The following is a 17,981-nucleotide window of genomic DNA, read 5'->3' on the forward strand; positions in this document are numbered from 1 at the left end:
TATCTGGTAGAAATGATTGTGTTGTCACATATAGATCTGGTTCATCTGGTAGAGATGGTAGTGTTGGAACATCTAGGTCTGGGTTATCTGGTAGAGATGGTAGTGTTGGAACATCTAGGTCTGGATTATCTGGTAGAGATGGTTAGGTTGGCACATCTAGGTATTATGTGGTAGAGATGGTAGTGTTGGAACATCTAGGTCTGGGTTATCTGGTAGAGATGGTAGTGCTGGAACATCTAGGTCTGGATCATCTGGTAGAGATGGTTAGGTTGGCACATCTAGGTCTGGTTCATCTGGTAGAGATGGTAGTGTTGGAACATCTAGGTCTGGATTATCTGGTAGAGATGGTTAGGTTGGCACATCTAGGTATTATGTGGTAGAGATGGTAGTGTTGGAACATCTGGGTCTGGATTATCTGGTAGAGATGGTAGTGCTGGAACATCTAGGTCTGGATTATCTGGTAGAGATGGTAGTGTTGGAACATCTAGGTCTGGATTATCTGGTAGAGATGGTAGTGTTGGAACATCTAGGTCTGGGTTATCTGGTAGAGATGGTAGTGTTGGAACATCTGGGCCTGGATTATCTGGTAGAGATGGTAGTGCTGGAACATCTAGGTCTGGATTATCTGGTAGAGATGGTAGTGCTGGAGCATCTAGGTCTGGATTATCTGGTAGAGATGGTAGTGCTGGAGCATCTAGGTCTGGTTCATCTGGTAGAGATGGTAGTGTTGGAACATCTAGGTCTGGGTTATCTGGTAGAGATGGTAGTGTTGGAACATCTGGGCCTGGATTATCTGGTAGAGATGGTAGTGTTGGAACATCTAGGTCTGGTTTATCTGGTAGAGATGGTAGTGCTGGAGCATCTAGGTCTGGATTATCTGGTAGAGATGGTAGTGCTGGAGCATCTAGGTCTGGTTCATCTGGTAGAGATGGTAGTGCTGGAACATCTAGGTCTGGTTTATCTGGTAGAGATGGTAGTGTTGGAACATCTAGGTCTGGTTCATCTGGTAGAGATGGTAGTGTTGGAGCATCTAGGTATTATCTGGTAGAGATGGTAGTGTTGGAACATCTAGGTCTGGATTATCTGGTACAGATGGTTAGGTTGGCACATCTAGGTCTGGATCATCTGGTAGAGATGGTAGTGTTGGAACATCTAGGTCTGGATTATCTGGTACAGATGGTTAGGTTGGCACATCTAGGTCTGGATTATCTGGTAGAGATGGTAGTGCTGGAACATCTAGGTCTGGATTATCTGGTACAGATGGTTATCTGGTAGAGATGGTTGGCACATCTAGGTCTGGATCATCTGGTAGAGATGGTAGTGCTGGAACATCTAGGTCTGGATTATCTGGTACAGATGGTTAGGTTGGAACATCTAGGTCTGGATTATCTGGTAGAGATGGTTAGGTTGGCACATCTAGGTCTGGATTATCTGGTAGAGATGGTAGTGCTGGAACATCTAGGTCTGGATCATCTGGTAGAGATGGTTAGGTTGGAACATCTAGGTCTGGATTATCTGGTAGAGATGGTAGTGCTGGAACATCTAGGTCTGGATCATCTGGTAGAGATGGTTCTGCTGGCATATCAAGGTCTGGGTTATCTGGTAGAGATGGTTCTGCTGGCATATCAAGGTCTGGGTAAGTTCATTGTATCGTTGTGTTGGTATAAGTAGGTCTTGGGTAGCTGATAGAGATGCTTGTGTTGGCACACGTAAGTCTTGGGTAGCTGGTAGAGATGGTTGTGTTGGCACATGTAGGTCCGGGTTAGGTCACGGAATCGTTGTGTTGGCATCTCTTCATTTGTACATTTTCCTAACGGTGCAAGTACGAGAGAGGTTCACGACCAAGTGCAAGTCTACATATTGATTCATCGGCTGACATCATTTTCTTTGATGACTAAGATTCAGAATTTACAATCGGTTTTCCGAATTTAAAGCCCTTGGTCCCAGTTTGAAAATTATGTTTCACGATATTTCACGATAATCCATGTCTTTGTAAACACATTTCTCGAGCCACTTAAAACACTTAGATGGCACGAATACTTTAAGAGGACCAAACAAACACTGCTTCATCACTGGTCTCTGTTCAGACACGTGCCTGCTGTTGAAGTATTGCTTGTTCCTGCCTAGCACTTGTACCCCGAGTTTCTGGTCTGTCGAGTGTATCGCTACATCACACGCTGCTTGTGTTTTCATCTCACCCTCCCCTGCGCCTCCCATGTTCGATCACCCCTTCCCTTCCCCTACCCCAAGCTACAGTAGTCGTCGTGTCTCCAAGACACAACACCGTCCCCAGCCTTACGGAACGCGCTCCTGAACGACAGGATCAGCTAGCCCGGCGCTTCCTTCTTTCGTTTCGGCATTGTTGAGAATCCTTTAAATAAAATCGTCGTTTGGTACAAAGAATTTGCTGTGGAATGAATCATCTCTTCCTTTAGATTTGATGTGAAAAATCTCACGTGCGTGTCGCGCGCTCTTTGTCTTGTCGCGAGCAGCTCAGAGGAGTGACATCAATTTGTGATAATCACGGTCCAATTTCCGCGAGTTGAAATTCAAGAGGCTTGATACGGTAGACCAGCCGGAAAATAAAGCTTCAATTTTTGGCCAGAGGTATGAGGGAGACGAACCCGCGGACTTCTGGCAGCTGATTCCAAGACAGCATGTGTCAAACACAATCCAGAAGTACAGCACCAAGGGCTTGGCCTGATCACGTTTGACAGTAACATGCCGGGTATGATGCCAGCTGTGTGAGCCGACCTAGTGTAAATATGGCCGGCTAGATTTAACAGAGTTAACGTGACAAACAGAGGACTTAGAGTGGTGACAACGTTTAAAGGTTGTTTTACAACTGGGATGAGAATTGCAAGTGTTGCAGCCTCGGTTTCGATTCATCCACGAGGATTACATGGAGTATTCTGGAAATGGGACATATCCTAATTCTAAGAAATGAATATATGCCACTTCGTTGGAGATACATGATTAGTTTTTCCAGCTCATTATTTTTCTCTTATGAATATTTATAAAATGTCCTGGTAGGGTTTCCAGCTAATTTGTCGCCTACTTAACACCTCCTTATAAATGACGAGATTACTCCAGCTAGCCATTCATCAGTGACAGTGGAGAAAAGCCAGCTTGACTCATTAAACGATGCTGTGATCCGGGTAGCCATTGTTAGTATGTCACGTGACATCGTGGTCAACCGGAAGTCTGCCTGCCCCAAGTCAAACCACTGTTTCCGTTCTACGGTAAAGATGACGGCAGGTTGGGACTCCGGCACGTGCGCGAGACAAATAATACACAAAGGATCTGACACAGGAAATCTGTTTTACGAACGAGGATTATAACTGGCAAAATATTGTCTTTTGGCAAATCATGAATACTGATTGTCTTTAACAAATTTGGTCCTGTTTGTCCGGGAACCAATTACTGACATCTTTAGAAATCAATAAGGAATAACAAGAACATGTTTTTGTTTCAAAAGTATTTCAGATTTGACACGGTGATTTTAGCACGTAATTTATGATTATTTTGAACTGAAAACATTGGCATTGTTTGCCTTGCACTATTTACATACATCTTGAAAATAAAAATGTACTATAATGTGATAAATCGATGAGTTTGTCAAAACAAATAATCAGAGTTGTACTTGACAATGATGTTGTAATATGTGACTGGTAGGAAAAGTGAGCAACATAATACATCTTTAATATCAAAAGAAGCACAATTCTTTTTAAAAAAGTAATTTAATTAAAAAACCAGTTGAGATTTGAGCTTTAATAAATTTTATATGGATGGTTGATGTAAATGAATTATCACAGTATGTCGTCAGGAAAGTAATATTTAATTATTTTGCAAAACGTGTGTGGTTGTGTCAGTGGGGCAGGACGTCTTCACCAGTTTCGTGAACACTTGGTGTCGTTACTGATTTTCAGCCATCCATTCATATAATTTTCACCGCTGTTTTGCTTTTTAAGCCTAGTGGAATCTGTTTGGGCGAATAATCGAGACTGGTTATTGTCAGTCCTTGACGTTTTATATTACCGACCTGCACCTGTGGGCGGTTAATAAGTAATTCCCTTCCTCTGTTTGTTAAAACTAACCTTGTTGTAGCCCCAATACATATGGATGATTGATTGGGGAGGCCAGCGTTGATTGCCCGTGAGTGTATGTGCACATCCTGACTTGGATTTAATCAGTTGAGGGCAAGACCAGCAGGTGCAGGCTCCGCACAGCGATGTCTGCTAACCTACCTCCCATTCTTTGACATAAAGCCATACTCTCGGCACTGCTGTTCAATTATTCCATTATAGACCCCGAGTCAGCCTATTCTCGTGTTATAGTCCCATACAAGTTGTTTCTACCAATTGGGTATGCATGTAAATGCTACATAGTCTATCGATTTGGCGCACAGTAAAGGTTTCAGGTGCTATTTCGATCGGTAAATTGTTGGATTGTTGTTGAAAGTATTGTAGAAAACTGCAATATGCGAGACACAATTGTAATGTGTCTAACGGTACAGTTCCATTTTATTGTAGCCGTTTAAACGATATCAGTAACAGTTTCTGGGACCAATATCTGCTGGATATTACAAGAGTAATCAATTCTGCTATTGATTGAAATATATTAGAATTGCGCCGTCTGGAGACACAGTAAACCCATGACAGGGGTGAAATAAACATGCAACGGGTTATGTCTATGATTGTATCACGAACGTTGACTGATATAAAATTCATATTGAATTTTTCATAGCTGCATGGCCTATTTCTCTATATTTTCAATCTCAATGATTCAGAGGCTGAGATGATGACGTCACGATAAGGTGCGCGCTCTCTGCACGTGCCATAATTGATGTCGCTTTTAGAGCTGAGATTAAGACGAGATTCTTCAATGAAAATCAATGAAGCCTGGCCATAGAACTGCCGCATTTCCAGAGCTCGTTTTCAGGGGCACCAGAGGATATAGGTCGGGGATCTGCATGACAATAAAAATACAGCCAAATAACAACAGAGACCCACAATCACATACAGCTATGTCCACATATTCATTATTCTACAATGAAGAATGGACTAAGAAATCTGACAAGGCCTAATTAGGGTCGTTGGCAACAAATCTGAAGTCCCCTGGGGCTAGCTGATTATCGAGTGAAGCTGGGTTCGGATTGACGAACAGGATCGATTTGAAAGCTTTGTGTCCATAGTCCCATCTGACACTGCTGGGCTTCTGCATCACCAGGAGCTCTACCCATCCTGCCCATCATCCTCATCATGCTCCACTTGCCTATCCCATTCTATATCTTCAGTCAGTTCTCAATACACGTCAACCTGTTTGATTAATTCATTGCCCTCAGTAAATGTTTCACGGGGTCTGTGCCTTCCCTAACAATAGGACATGTTTCCAATCAGCCAAATGTACCTACATTCCTGATGGAGGAGTTTCAGAAGCATCTTAGTTCCACATCTCTATTCTGCATCGCGAGCAGTGGAGCCATGGAGCAGGCGTTGCTGTAAACACCGTTAGTGGTAGTGTAGTCACCGGGTCTACATCTCCACTGTAATAGGCATCTTTATGGCCTTCCAATATCTCTGTCTATGAGGTCAGTGATGAAGAACAGGACCTGTTTGATGTTGAAGGGTCAGTAGGAGAATATCTTCACACTTCATGGGTCTGATGTTTCAACAGTCTAATCCGGTCGGGATGTTATGGGTTTAGCTTAAGGTCATATAATCAACGTCGTTCATGCAGCCATCGACGGCACGTCTTATTAGAAGAATGTGGCGACGTTTAAAACTCTGCCCCTTACGACTTCTGCGTTAAGTTTAACTGCAAAAGAGGGGCATTTCGTCAGTGGCTATTGATAGTATTATGCTGATTATTGTTTTGTTGTTATATGTGGCAAAACGCTGTTACATGTAACAACATAAGATGAGATATCTATCAACGTAATATGTAATATGTGACAACATGAGATGTGATATGACATACGATAGTGATTTTCAACAACATCAGATAGTGATATATAAAAACATAAGATGTGATATCTATGAACGTAATATGTAATATGTGACAACATGAGATGTGATATGACATACGATAGTGATTTTGAACAACATCAGATAGTGATACATAAAAACATAAGATGTGATATCAATGAACGTGATATGTAACATGTGACAACATGAGATGTGATATGACATTCGATAGTGATATGTGACAGTATAAGATAGTGATACACAACAACCCAAGGTGTGATATCTATCAACATTACATGTAATATGTCACAACATGAGATGTGATATGACATACGATAGTGATATTCAACAACATCAGATAGTGATATTCAACAACATCAGATAGTGATATTCAACAACATCAGATAGTGATATTCAACAAGATCAGATAGTGATATTCAACAAAATCAGATAGTGATATTCAACAACATCAGATAGTGATATTCAACAAAATCAGATAGTGATATTCAACAACATCAGATAGTGATACATAACATCAGATAGTGATATAAAACAACATCAGATAGTGATATATAACATCAGATAGTGATATATATATGATATCAACATAGATGGTGACATGTTACAACACATATGTTTACGTACAGCAGGGTTATTATAACAAAGGATCCCACATGCCTTCTATCTAGTTACAGTTACGTCATGGTCATTTTCACTTCTCTGCACGATGTCGAAACCACTTAATGGAGAAGGATAGGTTCACTTAACCTTTTTGGTAGACTACACAAATTAATAGATGAGCTAAAGACGAAAGAAAGAGTATTACAAAAGATGAACAGAAGCACTACTTTCGTTTTTTGTTTACGTTTTACCTGGAAACACGCAGTGCCTGTTCCGATCACGTTGGAAGGATACATTTATAAAATATGATACTTTACAAGTGTAAAGAGAAACTCACTATACACATTATAATAGTTTGTGAAATATTTTCGGATTTCTGCCCCTCGGAGAGTTGATTTCTCAAAAGCAATTATCACCGTGTCATGTGGTGCTATCGAGTTGGTTAGGAAATTAACCGTTATCTCATCGTTAACAAAATGGACTTTGTATTGTAAAATCTTCATTATATTAATATTGTTGCCAGCTTTGTTGGTTAATGTGATCGTGCACGTTTGCAGAGATTTGGTATTACAAAGCCAAATAAATACTTAGTTCGTGTACCATGTGCTTGGTTGTGCAGCGTGCGGGGACAAGACCTTGATGATTGAGATTGTGCATGTCTAAATGCATGATTTATTCACACACATCAACGGATGACTGATTCGCGTTGCGTTTCTAACAGGGTGCTGGTGCATGTGTAGAGAAGGAATTAAGATTGGCGTAAAAGATGTGGACTCAAGTTAGGAAAGTGAAAGAATGTTTTTATCTCAGGTAGTTTGTTGTTGAAACTTTTATCTTTTGATGATGAACCTCCAATATTATGGACAGTCACGAAAAAACAAACCTTTCTCTTGACCTACTGTACTCACCACCTACTCTCCACCCAGAACACTTCCTGGTCAACTCTACTCTCTATCCCTGAACACTTCTTGGACTAGACTACTCTCTATTCCTGAACACTTCCTGGTCAACTCTACTCTCTACCCCTGAACACTTCCTGGTCAACTCTACTCTCTACCCTAGACCACTTCCTGGTCAACTCTACTCTCTACCCCAGAACACTTCTTGGACTAGCCTACTCTCTATCCCTGAACACTTCCTGGTCAACTCTACTCTCTACCCCAGAACACTTCCTGGTCAACTCTACTCTCTACCCCAGAACACTTCTTGGACTAGCCTACTCTCTATCCCTGAACACTTCCTGGTCAACTCTACTCTCTACCCCAGAACACTTCCTGGTCATCTCTACTCTCTACCCCTGAACACTTCCTGGTCAACTCTACTCTCTATCCCTGAACACTTCCTGGTCAACTCTACTCTCTACCCCAGAACACTTCTTGGTCAACTCTACTCTCTACCCCTGAACACTTCTTGGTCAACTCTACTCTCTACCCCAGAACACTTCTTGGTCAACTCTACTCTCTACTCCTCAACACTTCTTGGTCAACTCTACTCTCTACCCTAGACCACTTCCTGGTCAACTCTACTCTCTACCCCAGAACATTTCTTGGACTAGCCTACTCTTATCCCTGAACACTTCCTGGTCAACTCTACTCTCTACCCCAGAACACTTCCTGGTCAACTCTACTCTCTATCCCTGAACACTTCTTGGACTAGCCTACTCTCTATCCCTGAACACTTCCTGGTCAACTCTACTCTCTACCCCAGAACACTTCCTGGTCAACTCTACTCTCTACCCCTGAACACTTCCTGGTCAACTCTACTCTCTATCCCTGAACACTTCCTGGTCAACTCTACTCTCTACCCCAGAACACTTCTTGGTCAACTCTACTCTCTACCCCTGAACACTTCCTGGTCAACTCTACTCGCTACCTCAGAACACTTCTTGGTCAACTCTACTCTCTACCCCTGAACACTTCCTGGTCAACTCTACTCTCTACCCTAGACCACTTCCTGGTTAACTCTACTCTCTATCCCTGAACACTTCCTGGTCAACTCTACTCTCTACCCCAGAACACTTCTTGGACTAGCCTACTCTCTATCCCTGAACACTTCCTGGTCAGCTCTACTCTCTATCCCTGAACACTTCCTGGTCAACTCTACTCTCTACCCCTGAACACTTCTTGGACTAGCTTACTCTCTATCCCAGAACACTTCCTGGTCAGCTCTACTCTCTATCCCTGAACACTTCCTGGTCAACTCTACTCTCTACCCCTGAACACTTCCTGGTCAACTCTACTCTCTACCCCAGAACACTTCTTGGTGAACTCTACTCTCTACCCCTGAACACTTCTTGGTCATCTCTACTCTCTACCCTAGACCACTTCCTGGTTAACTCTACTCTCTATCCCTGAACACTTCTTGGACTAGCCTACTCTCTATCCCTGAACACTTCCTGGTCAACTCTACTCTCTATCCCTGAACAATTCCTGGTCAACTCTACTCTCTACCCTAGAACACTTCCTGATCAACTCTACTCTCTATCCCTGAACACTTCCTGGTCAACTCTTCTCTCTACCCCAGAACACTTCCTGATCAACTCTACTCTATATCCCTGAACACTTCCCGGTCAACTCTACTCTCTACCCCTGAACACTTCTTGGACTAGCCTACTCTCTACCCCAGAACACTTCCTGGTCAACTCTACTCTCTACCCCAGAACACTTCCTGGTCAACTCTACTCTCTATCCCTGAACACTTCCTGGTCAACTCTACTCTCTACCCCAGAACACTTCTTGGACTAGCCTTCTCTCTACCCCAGAACACTTCCTGGTCAACTCTACTCTCTACCCCAGAACACGTCCTGGTCAACTCTACTCTCTATCCCTGAATACTTCCTGGTCAACTCTACTCTCTACCCCAGAACACTTCCTGGTCAACTCTACTCTCTACTCAAGAAACTTCTTGGTGAACTCTACTCTCTACCCCTGAACACTTCCTGGTCAACTCTACTCTCTACCCTAGAACACTTCCTGTTCAACTCTACTCTCTACCCCAGAACACTTCCTGGTCAGCTCTACTCACTATCCCTGAACACTTCCTGGTCAACTCTACTCTCTACCCCAGAACACTTCCTGGTCAGCTCTACTCACTATCCCTGAACACTTCCTGGTCAACTCTACTCTCTACCCTAGAACACTTCTTGGTCAACTCTACTCTTTACCCAAGAGCACTTCTAGGACTACCTTACTCTTATTTAAGGTATTCCGTATTACAGGGAAGGCTGGACGGAAGGCTGGCTGGAACATAATATGGTTCACGGGTGGTGGGACAGATTAATACACTAGCCTACCCTCTCCTTCAGAATGCATCATCGTCATATGAGCGAAATATTCTCAGGCACGACGTTAAACCCAATTTCACCTCACCTCAGAATGCATCCACCACTTTCCTACTCTTTTCCCATGAATGAATCTACTTATACCATCCTCTCCACCCAAGAATATATAAACACCTAACCCCCTATATCCCTGAAAGAATCAACTCTCCAACCCAGAACATATCCTACTTTCAGCCGACACTTACCCTACAAGAGTCTACTCTCCAACCCAAAACATATCCGTTTCTATCTCAACACATGCGCACATAATTGGTGTTCCATCAGAGATATGAATAAGAAACATTCTCGGCGTCAAGTTAGCGAATGGCAATGACTGACGACATCATGTTTTCATGCATGACTAAACATAACTGTGGATGTTTCTGACATCTTGTCAGAACCAATCTGGACATTAATGGTCGTTGCGACTAGCAGAGGGATGTCCCAGACATCAGGAGCGTCATGGAGTGTGACGGCCTTCCGTCGCTGCCGTCCCGTCAACTGCAGGTGGAGCCCCCTGTCACGACCATGATGTCGTAACGGAGTTGTGACAACTTTGTGACGTCCCTGTCAACGCCATAGTGCACATCAACACTGTCCGTTGTACCGGTTCCACTGGCAAGGGCGGGACAGCCCACCGTCCCCCATGTGTCATGGCGCTATACCCCCGGGGACACTCACCCAGAAACATCCCAGACTGTTCATGACATGCTTTTCTGATTTTTAATTACATTTTCTGATCTCTTCAGGGTTTCCCCAAGCCCGCGGGGCAGTCTGTCGAACCCATTAAACGCAGCAACAATAGACACCGTTCGCCTAAATTTAATTGTTTAACGAAATGGCATCTTACTGCTCCAAACACTCAGTGCATTGGGTATGAGGCCAATAATGAAGTCTATAGGTTTGAACCCCTGGGTTGGAAGTGCAGATTTGTTAACAGGCTGCCCGCTAGTTGTCGCCAGTTGGTAGACGATAAGAACCCTTGATGGAACAAAACATGCACAGACGCGACTTCCCGGGAGCTCTCTAACCTAATCATCATGTTCCCTGAAAATAGCGCTTCTCAAGATAATTAAAATCTGGTGCTTCATTTAAACACCATAAGAAACAGATTCATCAGTTCCCTAATTTGTACAGCTCTCATTTACGGCCTTACTTGCTGCAGGATCCTTGTTAGGAAATGACGTCATGGCGTAATTAAATGACGTCATAATCAATTCAGATAACAGCATGAGTGGTGTCGTATTTAGCCCTTTTATCACCTCATGTCGGGATGCTAATTGTTTCTAATTAATATTTTTAACGCATATGTGTGCTGACTTTGGATTGTGGCACTTCAAAGAGGTTCACGAATTTTATCAATTTTCTCTTGATGATGTGAGATCCGTGCACTCGTTGATTCTGTCGTTTATCGGAAATGAACTCGGAATAATTAATTATCCAATAGCAGTATCCGAGTTGTACGTCTTCTCACAGTGTTTATAGTTATGCGTTGATGTGGGGCATCTCATTCGGAGGCATTAATTACCGCAGCCACACAACACATCTCATCTCGAGCCCAAACCGACAGATACATTTGGCGCTCGTTTCCAGTGCGTTCACATACCTGGGAAGCCATTTGAGGAAGTTCTACAATTACCAAAGTGAATTGGAACGACGCCTGATTGAGGCCTGCTTTGATGCTCAGAAGGACTGCACGCAACTAGCGCCCATTGGCATGCCGGGAGATCCGGAGGGAAGGAGATGCGTGACACGGACAACTGGTTACACCATACAATTAGTACAAGCTTAATAAAGATGCCCTTCTTATCAAATCAGTGACTGGACAGTTTGATTCAATTCAATCTGTACCATCTAGTTAGACGAAGGTCTCGCAACAAGTGTTAGCGCTGTTGCTGCTGAAGGCGCAGCGGGTTGCCCGGGGCAATGAGTATCATCAGGGGAGACAGATTCGGCGCTGCGGTGGCTGAGTTGCGAATTGCCAATATACCAGTTGGGACGCAGTGTCTATCCCTCCCGCCATCATCATCGACAGCCTCATGACACCAGTGCCACTCAAACGACGGCCTGAGAGCTGAGGTCTCATCACTACCTTCAAAGTTACTCATCCGGCTATATCCCTTTTGACGTAATATTTTTTATCTGATGCTTAATCCACGCTCCAATTCTAATGTATTTGCTTAGGTAAGGCTGTATTTGTTGACTTTCGCTGGCAACAGTAAGCGATGTCCGTGTTTGCTCAGTGACGAAGAGCTGCTTGATGTAGGGATGCATCAGATAAATAGTGTATTAACTGTCAGCTTGTCAGTCGTGTTGGCTTTGCCTATTGAAAGAGAAGGGAGACCTTCACAGTGGTAATTCGGTGATGAAATACGCCATCGAGTTCTGTTTACCTCCCCGTGCGTGTAATAGCTTCTCAAACTGTGCAGAGTCGACCCATCTCATCTACAACCACGGATCCGATGATATCGTCATTTAATGACTCCGAGATAAATATCTTTCAATTATTGCATAGTGTGCTAGATACTCGTTATCGACGGCATATCAGAGAACCGTACACAGAGACTGAAAGCGTTCGCAGTGTAGTTGTAGTTTGTGTCTGCGGGGACGCCGGTTCTGTATACCCTTTAAATCTACGTCCTCAATGCCGTGAGACACCTTTCAACCTTTGTTAGTGTGATGTCAGCTTATCGTAAACACAACTGAAAGCTTTCCATGGAAGACCTATCAGTTAATAATCTTGGCCTTTGTGCCCTTGTAAACGATATCACTCTCACCAATAGTCATTAACCTGTGTACAATGTAACCTCGTTAATCCGGACAGTAGTGATTCCTTGAATTTGCCAGGTTAACAAATACGCCATGTATGAGGTTTTGTAGGTTTTGCAAGAAAAAAAAGAGGTTTCCAGATTAACAGGGTTCGAATTGACGAGGTTTTGTTTTATGTGGCAACTGAGACACGTGTTCCTGTGTATCACAGGCCACAAATCAGATGAAGTTGGCCATATGTCTTAAAGTAGATGTAGTGCTAGCCGTGTCCGAAATATGTCTGAATGAGTTCCCGGTAGGTTGAAATAGTAATCTGACTGTTGACATTAGACAGCCGCAGCTGCATTCTCCCCAGGGAGTTGAAAATAACAGCAAGTGCTCACTGATCTACGGATAATAATGTCTAATCTTACATAGGTCCAGGCTAAGTTACAAGAAAAATTCTATACTGTAATCGCCGTAATTATAGGAAAACCGAATACGACCAAATTGGTATTTGTAAATGTCAAGTATATGATATTAGAGGAAGGAATGTGCAGTCAGTGGTCTGTGTTAATTACTTCCTTATGGCTTGACGGGAAATTGTACTGTATGACCCCAATAGAAGATACTGCACTTCACGTCAACCTCGGCGAGGATCGAGGTACACATACAGGAATGAAAACGTAAGGCCGCCATGTTGCGCGGCGCTATGGCCTTGACATTTGAGCCGGAAGTTTAAGGTCGATATTGATTTATAACATGTACCTGTTATGTTTTTGTAAGCCAGCTGACGCAATATGCCATTTATGAGTAGGCGGGTTCTTTATTTTGTTCAGGGTTCTGTTTTATTTTGTCTGGCTGTTATTTTGCACGCTTTACGTGAACATGCTTTCTTGAGAACATCACGTGATGGAGCAAATTGAATGAGCTAAATTCCAGCGGCTCGGACATCAAATATTCATTTGAACACTGTAACAGCTTAACATGAATACTGGAATATCTTGACGATGGCGGCTTATTTGTCGTTAACGTAAAACACATTTAATATTTTGGTGTTGTCTGCCTGGTGTCAATGAAATATTACTTAAAGCAGAGGAAAACCCTATTGCCATATGGGATTATGACTGTCAATATTAGGCTCCAGTTTCATTGAAAGCGCATATGAATATTTGCCTGTTTGTGTCGTGCCATGGATTGTATTGTGGGGCGGCGGGGTATCCTGTGCCTAGATTTTCGAAGCCCTCTTAGAGTTAAGATAGTCGTAAGTTAATGCTAATGTATGGCACTTACGACCATCTTAACACTAGGAGAGCTTCGAGTGAGTGAGTGACTTTAGTTTTACGCCACACTCAGCAATATTCCAGCTATATGGCGGCGGTCTGTAAATAATCGAGTCTGGACCAGACAATCCAGTGATCAACAGCATGAGCATCGATCTGCGCAATTGGGAACCGATGACATGTGTCAACCAAGTCAGGAAACCTGACCACCCGATCCCGTTAGTCACCTCTTAAGACAAGCAAAGTCGCCTTTTGTGGCAAGCATGGGTTGCTGAAGACCTATTCTACCCCGGATCTTCACGGGTCAGGAGAACTTCGAAAATCTAGGTCCTAGTGGTTAAAACGTCCTCGCGTCCCGCCGAAGACCCTGGTCTTCTTCACATGGGTACAATGTGTGAAGCCCATTTCTTGTGTCCCCCGCCAGGATATTGCAGCGGCGTAAAACTAAACTCACAAATTCACTATTGTTTTGTAAATGTTTTTGCCAAAAAGACAAGCAAAATCGTTTTGAAGAAGCAATATTGATGTCGAACTTGTAACAATGAAACTATTGACGTAAGTTTATGGATCTCGTTACATGGTCGGGTGACGTCTTTAAACCGGAAGGGGAGGGACCGGGCGTTGGGAATAACGCCATTTCTACCAGATTACGTTTTGATGAATTGAAATACCAAGACATTTTCTCTAATCATCAAGTTCATACCGCGATTATCGGTCTCCCGCTTGAGTTTCATTTCCATAATAAATGCCTTGTAGCTGTCTGAATCAGCTTCAGGAAATAGCTTCGCGTCTTCTTCGATGATGATATGTTGTGCATAATTTCACAACAGTGCAGTGTGCGGAGTTGGGGCATGTTGTTTTCTACCATGATGCAACGCGTGTTTGTGGATTGCGACGACCTCTTTTCGACAACGTCCTATCACACACACGACCACGTTGGGGACAATGGCCATATTCTTGAGTGATTAATTTCAGGCAAATTTAGCAACCCAAAGTCGATTATGGCCGGCCGCGAGTTTGAACTTGCCAAGATTTTCATTAACTCTCGCACAAAGACGAAAATATTAATGGTTTTGTCAAAAATGCCTCTCATTAAGCGATATATTTATTAGCAAATTCTGACCGCCATGGTTAAAAATAATTGCTTGGCTTTTAGCGAATTTCTTCTGATAACAAAAACACCCGCGAAGCGCGGAGAACCCGAGTAATAGCCAATACACTGGCGGGATTAAAGTGAATTATGCCGAAGTTAATTAAGCCAAATCTCAGAGATGGTGACTACAATAATAACTGTATCTGTTATAGGTTACCATCGGCCTCGAATATTATTTGATGAGAATCTGAGCATTGATACGATTTTTGATGACTCACGTGCTGTCTCTGTGACATGTCCTGGACGTGATTCTAGTCTGGTTCACCTCTTCAGTGGATTAAGCCCCCTGTATGATCAGTATCCGATGTCACCATCAACTTGTTACCATTGTCCAGTGGACACAGAGGCCCTTTACCGTCGTCTACCACCATGGTTGTTTGGAATCTGATAAATGACAATCTGAAATATGAGGAAGGGCAAACAGATGAGGCTTGGCATTAATCTTCGGTCGATAGTAGGTTTCATCTGAACAGCGCGTCGCCGAGCCGAATAGGCAGAGGAACAGACACTCGTTTGCTCATTGTGTGTAACGCGATTGATGGACAATGGGCAAGATATTTCATGGTAGTTTTGATTAGGTATGACAGGGCAATGAATACGAGTCATTTATCCTGATACGTCTGTAAATTCGCCATGATCGTGGAGGAATATCTTAACAGCGTATTATTGACATACACGAAATGTTCAGCTATCGACAGCTTTGTAAACACGGACCCCCAGATTCAACCGAAACCTACACCACAGGAAATGGCTTTCTGATTTAATCACAAGCACTTACATCCACGCTGACAATCAGGCTGATGTTCGATACGGAGACTGACGTTGTCCTTAAAACAGAAAGCACAGGCTCGCTCCGGCGGCCTCGACGTTCACTGCAGCTGTAGATTAACGTCACCGACATGTCTGTATGTAATTACCACTCAAAACGCTGCCAGATTACTCCAACAGGATTACATACATGTTCTACACAAGACCTCCCAATTCATCACATCTTATCTCCCATGTTCCACACACTCCCGGGCACAGTGTAATTTATCAGTCTTGCAAATTTAATTCAGATAAGATAATATTTTGATTGTGGAATAGCGTTGCCAGGGATGCTTCTTGTAGTGGTTACACGCACGCAAGGAAACATTGGGCAGGATCAGTGTCTATTCAGCTACAGTGATTGATAGCTACATTGCGTTTAGCCTATATAAGAACTCAGGTTGTGATCCCTCGACGTCACGATCCCATAGTACCGCACAAAGCACCACCCATTCTGTCGCCATTTTTGCTTTTGTATAACGTTGTTTAATTTTCAGAAAGGACAATTTATCGAAAGTTAAGATATTGATAGACATGTTGCGTTTAACGTATATGAGATTTCCGCTTTGGATACCTGTCGTTATGGGGGATTTGTATAGAATATCTGATACCCTCCACACACCATTCTACATGTACGAAAGATTTAATTCTGATTTCAGTCATTCAAAAGATTCATGTTTTCAATCCACTTAAAAGACGTTGATGTATATCTGACATATGGTTTCATTTTAATATACGAAATGTTTCAATATTTGTAGATTTAATCTTTCTCGACGTCAAACTGTATTTTTCTACTTAAGATTTCTAATCATGTGCTGCTTAGGAAATATGAACTGATTAAACTGTCTGTATTTATTTTGAATAATTAAAGCAGCAATGATATCTATGATTCATCAAAATTAACAAAATATAACTGATTTTTTACATTCAAACAATCCAATGAATTACAAAACATGAAACGTCGATGATGTTCTTACGTTTGGCAAAATTTCAAAAACCATCTTTTCTGGTTCTGTTTCAGAATTACGATGAATTCTGATATGGAAATTGATACCTACATGTGGTTGAACATTTTTATCTTTTTCTTATTGACCCATGTTGACAAATTGGATTTCATATTTTGTAATTATAACATTATCTTGAACGTCATAGCCAGAGAAAAGCCTGGATTTTCATCTGTGAGAATGTCATGTAACTGAATGATAGGCGCTGACTTAACTATCAGTATATCTAACGCCTGCGTTGTCTGTTCCAGCTTACCACTGCACTTTCCCGGTAGAGTGGCGAGGCACTTGGTACCAGAGCGGCGTGGCTCAAGGCAAGCTGCAGATTACCAAACACAGCATCTCGCAACGAGGCCATTGCGTCAATAGTGTCGGCACTAAATATCTACTTTTGGATAAGTAAGTACTATATTCTTGCTTCATGTCATGCTTTTACCGTTATTGGAATCTTTCAAGCATGAAATGGAACTCAGAAACACATTTACTGTTATGAAATCTTGTACGTCTTGAACATCCCATGAAAATACTAGTACAGAGTACGTTGTCAAGTCAAGATTTGAGTGTGTTTCATTGGCTCTTTAGGTTCCGTTCTATTACTTATTTAAAACAACAAAAACCGTTGTTTAAATGCGTTTATTCACTTTGTTCAGTCTCTTTAATGGAACCATTTGATTCGAATGAATGCGAGAACCTTTGCATCTTAATAGTGTTTGATACGGATTAGTCCAAGGCGGGTATATGGCATCAGTGGGATTAAGAATTATTTGGTTCTAAATCCATCACGACTATGGTCGTGTTTTACCTTTATCTAGTTTAACGGTGTTGTAGTGTGTATGGAAGCAAAACCAAACCGGCCGGTTTAACAGGGGTCCAGTTAAATAGATGCCAGACCGAACCGTCCAATTTGACGAGGTTCTAGTTTACATAGTAGCATCACCAAAATTCGAGTGTAAAGAGAACCAAAATGTTTAAATGGTTAGTGTTTTCATGAAGGCTGGATCTTCCACTTTAGCGAGGGTCAAGAGTTCGACATCTGAAGACGTAACGTGACACTGCCCATTGTGGTTCTGCGCGAGACCG

General features: G+C 42.6%; 1 protein-coding gene across 1 annotated transcript in view; it reads left to right on the forward strand.

The window, feature by feature from the left end:
* Positions 1–17,981, forward strand: part of LOC124253695 — a 97,240-nt gene that overhangs the window by 30,486 nt on the left and 48,773 nt on the right. Inside the window, exon 2 of the mRNA XM_046687509.1 lies at positions 17,153–17,300. Within this exon, the coding sequence (XP_046543465.1) occupies positions 17,153–17,300 (148 nt within the window). The remainder of the gene's footprint in view (positions 1–17,152; positions 17,301–17,981) is intronic.

The sequence above is a fragment of the Haliotis rubra genome, unplaced genomic scaffold, assembly GCF_003918875.1.
Source record: "Haliotis rubra isolate DU_JTF1 unplaced genomic scaffold, ASM391887v1 Scf55, whole genome shotgun sequence".
Lineage (NCBI taxonomy): Eukaryota > Metazoa > Mollusca > Gastropoda > Lepetellida > Haliotidae > Haliotis > Haliotis rubra.